This window comes from Struthio camelus, chromosome 27 (assembly GCF_040807025.1).
Source record: "Struthio camelus isolate bStrCam1 chromosome 27, bStrCam1.hap1, whole genome shotgun sequence".
Lineage (NCBI taxonomy): Eukaryota > Metazoa > Chordata > Aves > Struthioniformes > Struthionidae > Struthio > Struthio camelus.
The window spans coordinates 7,405,421-7,415,107 of NC_090968.1; the positions used below are offsets into that span (position 1 = coordinate 7,405,421).

Here is a 9,687-nt window from a genome sequence, read left to right on the forward strand (position 1 = left end):
GGTGATTAACGGTCACCTACTCCTTAGCCGCTTTCAATTTGAGGAGGGGGCTATCTAAACCAAATTTCAAGTCTTGGCTCTTGATGTTCTGGTTTATGATGTCTAGGCATGGCCTGGCATGAGCTCCTAGCTTCTCTGCAGCTTGCTCTAGACTTGATAAAAGGTGGGTTAGAGATTTAGTCCTAGTGGCCTAATGCAAAGGCATTGCTTAACCGTTGTAACTATATACTCTTTTAAAGCTGTAGTGGAACTAGTAATATGGTCCAAGCTAGAGTTACGGTTACAGTTATGATCAGTCCTGAACTACTCAGAATTAAGTATTAAAGAAAGTGCTGTTTAGTAGAATAGGATAGGAATTTGCAGGACGCAGAATGGTGACCACTGCCCACCGATTTCAGCTTTAAATGATCCTATTTGCAGTGTGATTATACCAGGATAGTGGAGTAAGCTGTCTTGCATTTATAGCTTGTAAAGTGTGTCCTGGGGAGGTTTTTTTGTAGGGCTGCAGATCTGCTATAAATTAACATCCATCCTCACGTGGCAGTAATATCTCATGCAGATGTACTAAGCCATTGACTAACGTAGGCATTTTGCCTTAGGATATCCAGTGTCCAAGCTTTTAGACGCTTTCTAGTTTATTCCCTTCTCAGTGCTGTAGATCTTATCTCATTTAACAGCTATATAAATAACCTATTCCCATTCAGGTACTTTTAATTAACTTCTATGCCCATTCTTCCCCTTCACACCATCAAGCACATACCTTTAAAAACTGTCCTGATGCTGTTATGTTGCTTACTTAATAATGTAGCTATTTGTGCATACACCGACAATTTATTTATGGAAAAAACAAAATCTTCTTATGAAGTTACTAGGCTTTGCTCCTTGTGCCTCTTGGTATATTTTATATAATTCTAGTTTTCTTTGTTCTCTTCTGTGATACAGATGTCATACAGTGATTGCCAGTTGATATTTTCTTTTTTTTCCTACTTCCTTTATTGTTTATGCAGTTTTAATTCTGCTCCACATGAAAAGACGTTTGAGCAGCCATTTCTTCTGTTACATTTTCAGATGTTTAATCCTCTTAATGTAACAATTGTGCTCTCCTCCCTGGAGTTCTGGATAGATGAGAATAAAATTCCAACAGCAGGGGAAACAGATGAAATTCTACAGCAATTTTTACAGTGGAAACAGTCCTACCTTGTTCTGCGGCCATATGACATAGCTTATTTATTTGTGTAAGATAAAAGTTTCTTTAGTAATTAAAGCTAGTTGGTAGAAATTAGTTAAACTGATGTAAGTAGAACAACAAAAATTCCAATGAGCAATGAATTCTTAAACATGCAAGGAGTTACAGAATTAATCTGGTTTTATTGAATTTATAATATGATTTTTAATGTCTTAGTGTTGTATGCCATAAATGATAAGACAATAACATTTAAACCAAAAATAGCAATGAATATTTCTTAATAAGTAATTTCAAAAAATTCCTTCTAACCTGGCTTTATGTGGAGATGTAGCTCATGCAATTGTGCCATCCACCTCTGGAAACCTGTGGCTGGGAAGAAGAGATCAGATTATTGCCTTGATTGAAGGGAAAGGCGCCAGCCTGAGCTCGGCTGTCACTGGTGCTCTTTGGGCTGTGGGCTGACCGTTCAGAGCGTGGCTGCTGCCAGCGGCTCTGGCGGGGAGGCACCGGGAGCGACCAGCGAGGCAGCGGGCTGGAGAGGGGCAGATGCAGGGTGGTGCGGCCCTGGGACCCCCACTTACTTCCAGGCTTCGACGGCTGATGAAAACACTTGTGTTTTAGTTACAAGGATCGATCACAATACGTGGGCGCAACGATTCCAGGACGGGCATGTCAGCGAGAGGCTGCCGGCGGAGTTGCCGTGGTACGGCGTCGCGCGTCCGTGTGTGCGTGGGGAGGCAGAGCGGGGAGCGGGTGGGGGTTCCCAGGGAACAGCAGCGCGTGCTGGCCGCGGGGCTGGGCCGGGCCGGGCCGTGCCGTGCCGTGCCGGGGAGGCTGGTGCTCGGCCACGGTAGGGTGAGAAGGGGAGGGTGCGTTGCAGGGCTGGTGCTCGGCCGGCCCCGGAGGTGAGGCCCCGGGTGTGCGTGGCGTGCGCGCTGCCCGGCCGTGCGCCGCGCTCTGCTCCCTGTCGGGGAGCTGCACCGACACCGACGGTGTGCCGGCCCGGGCGTCGCGGGGCGCGGGCGGCGGGGAGGTCTGGGCGGGAGCAGCCCGGGGCAGCGTTCAGCGCTGCCGCGTGCGCGAGGGAAGCGATGCTGCGACAGCGCTCTGCTCTCTCTTCCCTCCAGTACCAAAGGGCTGTGAGCCTGGAGTCGTTTTCCATCATCCTGGCGCAGCTGCTGGGGCTGAGCCTGGGAATGACCTATGACGGCTCCAGAGACTGCCAGTGTCCCGGGTCCGTTTGCATAATGAACTCTAAGGCCTTGTAAGTTTTTTGTTGTCTGTTTCTGTCTGTGACGTTGCCTTTTTCCTGTTGGAACTCTAGTTACCAGGTGTAGATGAGAAATTTTGGAAAGGACATGGTAGTGGGATTTGAGCAATTATCCCCAACGTCAGCGATGTTGATTCTGTATGCTGCAGACAGAGCCCTTTCTGTTTGAGCAGTTTGATATCTTGCAGCTAAGTGCCGACGTGTACGCTATGCCATGTTCATGTTGCAAGGATCGCAGTCGAGTGTGCTTTGACCAGAGATGCCTTTGGCAGCATCTCTCATACCAGGAGAGGCTGACAGAGCTGGGACTCTCTAGCCTGGAGAAGGGAAGGCTCGGGGGGGGTCTTATACATGCGTATAAATATCCGAAGGGAGGGTATAAAGAAGACAGGGCCAGACTCTTCTCAGTGGTGCCCAGTGACAGGATGAGAGGCAACAGGCACAAATTGAAACACAGGGACACTTGAACACAGACAATGTTTCTTTGCTGTGAGGGCTGTTGAATGCTGGAACAGGTTGCCCAGAGAGTTTGTGGAGTCTCCATCCTTGGAGATTTTCAGAACCTGACTGAACATGGTCCTCAGCAACCCGCTCTCGATGACCCTTCTTTAGCAAGGAGGTTGGACTAGATGATCTCTAGGGGTCCCTTCCCGCCTCACCTCTTCTGTGATTCTGTGAAACGTCATTCCATTGCAAAAATTACAATAACTCAAACTAATGGAATGTCTTTTCATTAGACTTCATATTTGAAATTCTGAGAATTTCAGGTCTCTGTTGTTCTTGCTCTAGGAAGGAAAAAGAGTAGGTAAGTTAGTGATTCTACTTGAAAAATGAAAACTTTCTCTCCAAAAGCATGGTATCTTTGAATTCTTCTCAATATCTATTAGTAATGCTTTTGTAAATCTAGTTTTACAAGTGAACTAAAAGACACCCAGTAGAACACTTTGCCTGCCTTGTGCTGACATTTTAACAAGTTCTTGAACTGTATAGATGTTTTAAGAAAAATAAACAGCAGTAGATGCGTTAGAACATAAACAAGTATAGATACTTAATTTATTTCAGACGTTTTGGTGGGGTAAAAACCTTTAGTAGCTGCAGCATTGGAGACTTTGAAAACTTTCTCAAGCAAAACAGAGGAGACTGCCTTCTCAATAGACCCCATTTGAGTGGACGGTCCTACAGGAAAGCTGCAGTCTGCGGCAATGGTGTTGTGGAACGTGGAGAGCAGTGCGACTGCGGGTCACTGCAGGTTAGTACTACAGTAATTATGGCTAAATATGTAAACCTGAACTGTTCTGAGATTTAGAATAATGAACCCTTGAGGCCACAACTGGAGTAGGAGCCAGCCCCAGAGGGACCTGTATCTGTTTTTAGATTGTTCCTATGTCAGCATCAATCAAATTGCAGCTTTGTCCTCTACCTTCTCCTAGATACTGCCCAAGTTTAATATTTTGGGAATAAGAAGGGAGGGGGCAACCTTTGAAAGTGAATAGCTCTAGGGGAAGGAAAACGTAGAATAACATGATTCTATAATGTGTCCTCAGGATTGTCTGATAGATGAATGCTGTACTACAGATTGTCAGTTTAAGCCTGGAGTGAAATGTTCCTCTGGATTATGTTGTGATAGATGTCAGGTGAGGCATGTTTTTGTAATTGTCACATGATCGTTATTAATTTTTGGAGAAATATTATGCTCCCATGCTTAAGGATGGAGACAACCTTCCTGTTGGGGTATGCAAGCAGTCACTCTTAAAAGACTGGTAGGAGGACTGGTGATCACCATGTTAGGCATGGGAAGCTGAAGGACAGGGAAACTCAGCATTGTGTGCCGATTCACGGAAGTCTGTTGGAGGGCTGGATACAATCAGAGCAGTTCCTGGGGTAGGGCTTTCCAGCTCATGTCCCTAAAATCCCCGGGAGGAAAATTGCCAGGGGAAGGCTGTGGATGTCACCCCAGTGTGCGTGCCGTGACCTGCGTGCTGAGAATCTAAGAGATGGTCTGGAGGTACTGGGGATGCGTCTCCGACAGCATCAGGAGGGTCTGCGTGGGGTTTGAGAGGGGACCACGCTGCTCTGTGTGTGTGTGTGTGTGTGTGAGACAGGTGTGTAAGGGCGGAGAGAAGAGTCCTGGCAGGCGGGTGGGTGTCAGGAGTGGCGAGCGGTGTGTGCAAGGTGCAGCGGCTGTGCCGCTCTGTAGCGTTGGCAGAGCTGCGCACGCCCTCAGCGTAACCGTCCGAAGCTTTGGGAAATTGCACTGTTAAAGCATTACAGGCCATCTGTTGCCTTGATGGACCACGGATCTCTCATTCGTACCTCTTTCACCAGTTTAAACAGAAGAATGCCAAGTGCCGGCCCCCTGCTGATGCGCAGTGTGATCTCGCAGAGTACTGCAACGGGACCTCTGAGATCTGTCCTCCTGACTTTTATATTCAGGACGGGTACAGATGTGAGCACGGCACCGGTTACTGCTACAAAGGACGCTGCCGGTCTGCTGACCTGCAGTGCCAGAGACTCTATGGGAAAGGTAAGAGAGGCGATTCTGTTTTCATTGGTACTACAACCCAGTTTCAGAAGATATTACAGTAAAACAATGCTTAGCTTGCGTCCTAAATCTCTAGCTCTCACAAGTCAGGTAAGCTTCGTTCTCTCTTTTTAGTCTGGTTTCTGTTCCAATGAGGTTCTGTTGTTAGTCTTTTAACTCATTTCTGACACTTCCCCAATAAGCCTAAACCCGATTTCAAGCAACTGTTGAATCAAGAGGGAGATTTTTTAAGGATTGCACTTGAAAGTATGTGAGATGAATAACCAGGTACAATGCTCCATACAAGGCAGAGGAAGACTTGTGCCTTGTGTTCTTGCTCCTTCTTGTGCTTGAGGTAGGGGGCAGGAAGGAAAGCGGAGGATGTAGAGGGTTATATGGGACAAGTTGTATGGCAGCTCCTCTTCTCACAAAGAGAGAAGGAGATGTGGAGTGGGGCCTCAGGAAAAGGCAGGACACAGTTTTGGAAAAGCATTTCAAGCTGAATTTTGAATCTGGTTAATACGCACTTGAGTAGCACGTAGCTCCCCCAATTTTTCAGAAGTAACAAGAAAAACAAAATATATCATAAATTTAATATTTGTGAGCTAAATTAAGCAGTGAGCTAATCTGTTATTTACTAATCCCTTATTTCTGGAGTTCAGGACTGTTGAGTGTTTGGGGTTGGTAGTCCTGGGATAGGTATTATGTTTCCTCTAATCAGTGAACAAAATATATGGTCTACTGTGAACAGGATGAAAATTTAGAAAAGTTATTGGATGCCCTAATATATACTTTGTATTCCTTTAAATTATAATCAGTATTACTGCTAAACTTTCAGGTTCAAAAAATGCTCCTGTGATATGTTATGAGGAGATCAATAGTCAACGGGATAGATTTGGACACTGTGGTATCAATCCCTGGCAAAACTATAAAATCTGTGCTTGGAGGTATGTTTTAAGGAAATGGCAGTTACTGTGCTGAAAATGCTTATTTAATTTGAAACTTACAGAAAAGGACCTGCTTATTTTTTCTTGTCATGCAACTGTATTTTTATTGTGCTGTTTAATTTTTTTAGTGTTTCATCATATAGCATATAAATGTGTGTGTGTAGATAGATAGATTAAAAAAACACATCCTTTGCAAATCAATCTTGTAGGAATCTCAGATGTGGAAAGTTAATCTGTACGTACCCATATCGCATTCCGTTTGCAACTACCACTGCTGCTGTTATTTATGCTCAAGTGCGAGAACATTTGTGCGTATCTTTGGATTATATGAACACATCTGCAGGGTTGAGTCTTCTTCTGGTTGAGGCAGGTACAAAGTGTGGTTCTGGAAAGGTAAGAAAACATTTTATAATCACCTAAAATGTCAGATATAAATTTTAAATTTTAACTAGGTTTTAGAAATATTTACTCCTTTGCAGTATAGTTTAAAAGTATTCAGTATTTATGAACATTTCTACAATATATACTATCGTTACATTACATTTTCAGCATGGTGTAAGCATTAGACATACTGTAACTGCAGTACAGTAAAGGTATCTTTTTATGAGCACTGGAGATTTTTCAAAAAAAATCGTATTTTCACTCTTTTTTAGAGCATATGGCTGATCTGCTGAGTATTCAGAAGGTACAGCAATGCTGAACTGAGGTTGTTCTGGGTTTTGGGGTTTTTTTTAGGTTTGTATAAACAACACTTGCCATCCACATTCAGTCCTGGGATATGATTGCAACAGTGAAGTAAAATGTCATGGCCACGGAGTAAGTAACACTAACAATATTGCTAATATTGCTGAAGAAGGTAGGTACTTTTGTCATAAAGATTTGCTGCAATTTGCATACATTTTAGGCTGATACTTGCTATGCAAAGTCATGCCATTGTCAGCTACCGCTCTGAGTAAAACCATTTAAACTATTGGTCACAAAACCAATACCAAAATTAGAACGAGAGATTTTTATTCCCAAAGCTGAGAATTTGTTTTATTGTTTTATTTGGACTAGGAAGGGGGGGGGGAAAGAATAAAATGGAAGGAACATAGAACTGCAGGCAACACAGAGTAGATAAAAATGTTAAGTGGTTGTACAGAGCAAGGGGAGGCATTAAAATGTGTAGAAAAGAAGACAGGAACTCCAGATTTCTACTTGGCTGTCTGGAATACAGATAGCCTTTATAAGCTATTCATGTTTTCTGCTTATCAAACAGAAAAGCACACTGCTGGAGGCTGTAGTTTATAGTTTGTTTCTTCTCTGATCTGCTTTCTAAATTGCCAGACCGCTGATTAGCGCACACACCTTTGTCCTAACTTGTATCAGTGAGTGAGACTGATGCCTGTCTGGGCAGAAGAGGAGGGTCAGCAGGAAAGCTGTAATCCTAGTGAAGCCTTAATAATCCTTATTTATTGCAGAAAATTAATGGCAAGGTGGAAACTTTTACCATTTACCCCTGGGCTTTTTAGGTGTGTAATAATAAAAAAAATTGCCACTGTGATCCCGGCTGGAAACCTCCAGACTGCAGAACTGAGGGATCTTCTTTAGGAGGAAGTATTGACAGTGGGCTCCAGATGGTGGATATTGGTTAGTACCCAGAGCAGATGTGGTAAAGCAAACACCAGTGTCTCACTGGCACACGCGCAGGGCTCCTCTGAAACTGAGGAGGTGATGGTTGTAAACGCCTTATGTAACTTTGGTCAAGGAAACGCAGACCAAAGGGGGGGGGGAGGAGTTTATGAACTGCGACTATGAATTATGTGATCAGATTTTTAGGTATTGTAATATATTTGACAGTCATTATCTGTCAGGCTTAGAAAGCATAATGCTACGTGCAGTGTGCTGTCGTTGCAGTAGGGTATTTAGCATCTTCCAGTTGTCCAGGGCATCTCGCTGGGGGGTGGTGGAGGGGTACGAGGTCACCCACTGTGGCATGCGCAGCGGGCTTTGCCGGCCGTTTCAGGTGTAGCGTATAGGAGCAGTCGAGGCCGCCAGCTTTGGGATCCCTGGCGCGGGCAGGCCCGTGGGGAGAGCGAGCGGTCTCAGCTCTGCGTTCCTCCTTGCCAGGCTTCTCCCTGCGACGAGCCCTGGAGGACACGGCGCAGACCTGGCTGCTGCTGGGCTTCTCCCTCCTCCTGCCCATCCTCACCGGGGGCACCATCCTCGTCCTCAAGTGGAAGGAGCTCGGCCGACTCTGCAGGCTGGAGCCCCCACCCGCTGATGAGTAAGTCGGCTGTTTCCTACGAAATTCATCAAGCCCTTCCTTGCTGGACCCGACAGGCCGCGGGCCCCTTCCCGTGGAAAGGCAAGGGTGCCTGCGAGGCAGTCGGCCGGGAAGGGCTGGCAGGATGGAGGGGCCCTGCCTCTGGGGCAGGGGCTGAGGTGATCCCTGGGGTGGAGGTGATCTCTGAGGAGGGAGCTGAGGTGGGGGCTGAGGTGATCCCCGAGGCAGGGGCTGAGGTGATCTCTGGGGTGATCCCCGAGGTGGGGGCTGAGGTGATGGCCAAGGCGGGGGCTGAGGCGATTCCTGGGGCTGAGGCGATTCCCAGGTCTGAGGTGATCCCTGGGGCTGAGGTGATTCCCGAGGCAGGGGCTGAGGTGATCCCTGGGGTGGGGGTGATCCCCGAGGCTGAGGTGATTCCCGAGGCTGGGGCTGAGGTGATCCCTGGGGCTGAGGTGATCCCCAAGGTGGGAGCTGAGGCAATCCCCAGGTCTGAGGTGATCCCCGGGGCGGGGGCTGAGGTGATCCCCGGGGCAGGGGCTGAGGTGATCCCCGGGGCTGAGGTGATCCCTGGGGCAGGGGCTGAGGTGATCCCCAGGTCTGAGGTGATCCCCAGGTCTGAGGTGATCCCCGGGTCTGAGGTGATCCCTGGGGCAGGGGCTGAGGTGATCCCCAGGTCTGAGGTGATCCCCAGGTCTGAGGTGATCCCCGGGTCTGAGGTGATCCCTGAGGCAGGGGCTGAGGTGATCCCCAGGTCTGAGGTGATCCCCGGGTCTGAGGTGATCCCTGGGGTGGGGGTGATCCCTGGGGTGGGGGTGATCCCTGGGGCTGAGGTGATCCCCAGGTCTGAGGTGATCCCCGGGTCTGAGGTGATCCCCGGGGCAGGGGCTGAGGTGATCCCTGGGGCTGAGGTGATCCCCAAGGTGGGAGCTGAGGCAATCCCCAGGTCTGAGGTGATCCCCGGGTCTGAGGTGATCCCCGGGGCAGGGGCTGAGGTGATCCCCGGGTCTGAGGTGATCCCCAGGTCTGAGGTGATCCCCGGGTCTGAGGTGATCCCTGGGGCTGAGGTGATCCCTGGGGCTGAGGTGATCCCCGGGGCAGGGGCTGAGGTGATCCCTGGGGCAGGGGCTGAGGTGATCCCCAGGTCTGAGGTGATCCCTGGGGCTCAGGTGATCCCTGGGGCTGAGGTGATCCCTGGGGCTGAGGTGATCCCTGGGGCTGAGGTGATCCCCGGGGCTGAGGTGATGGCCGGACCGGGCCGCCCGGCTGACGGCGCCGCCCTGTCCCTCCTGTCGCAGCTCCGCCGCCGAGGAGGGCAGCGCCGCTACCGAGGACTCGGAGCCGGAGCCGGAGGAAGAGGAGGGGCTGGAGCCGGAGCCGGGGCCGGGGCCGGGGCCGGGGCCGGTCCGGGGCGGGCGCCGCGGGCAATAAAGGCGTTGGCGGAGCCGCGCGTCGGCGCCTCTGTGCGGGGCGGCGGGGGGCGCTCGCGCGGGCGGCCGT

At 48.8% G+C, this 9,687-nt stretch overlaps 1 protein-coding gene across 1 annotated transcript in view; it reads left to right on the forward strand.

Annotated features, from left to right (window-relative positions):
• The window catches only part of ADAM9 (ADAM metallopeptidase domain 9), a 46,016-nt gene extending 36,385 nt beyond the window's left edge, over window positions 1–9,631 (forward strand). The window contains exons 32-43 of the mRNA XM_068920537.1: window positions 1,069–1,235; window positions 1,808–1,889; window positions 2,314–2,450; window positions 3,519–3,705; window positions 4,001–4,090; window positions 4,782–4,980; window positions 5,816–5,924; window positions 6,134–6,317; window positions 6,660–6,740; window positions 7,436–7,553; window positions 8,034–8,190; window positions 9,486–9,631. Of these exons, the coding sequence (XP_068776638.1) occupies window positions 1,069–1,235; window positions 1,808–1,889; window positions 2,314–2,450; window positions 3,519–3,705; window positions 4,001–4,090; window positions 4,782–4,980; window positions 5,816–5,924; window positions 6,134–6,317; window positions 6,660–6,740; window positions 7,436–7,553; window positions 8,034–8,190; window positions 9,486–9,618 (1,644 nt within the window). The 3' untranslated portion in view covers window positions 9,619–9,631. The remainder of the gene's footprint in view (window positions 1–1,068; window positions 1,236–1,807; window positions 1,890–2,313; window positions 2,451–3,518; window positions 3,706–4,000; window positions 4,091–4,781; window positions 4,981–5,815; window positions 5,925–6,133; window positions 6,318–6,659; window positions 6,741–7,435; window positions 7,554–8,033; window positions 8,191–9,485) is intronic.
• Window positions 9,632–9,687: the final 56 nt, after the last annotated feature.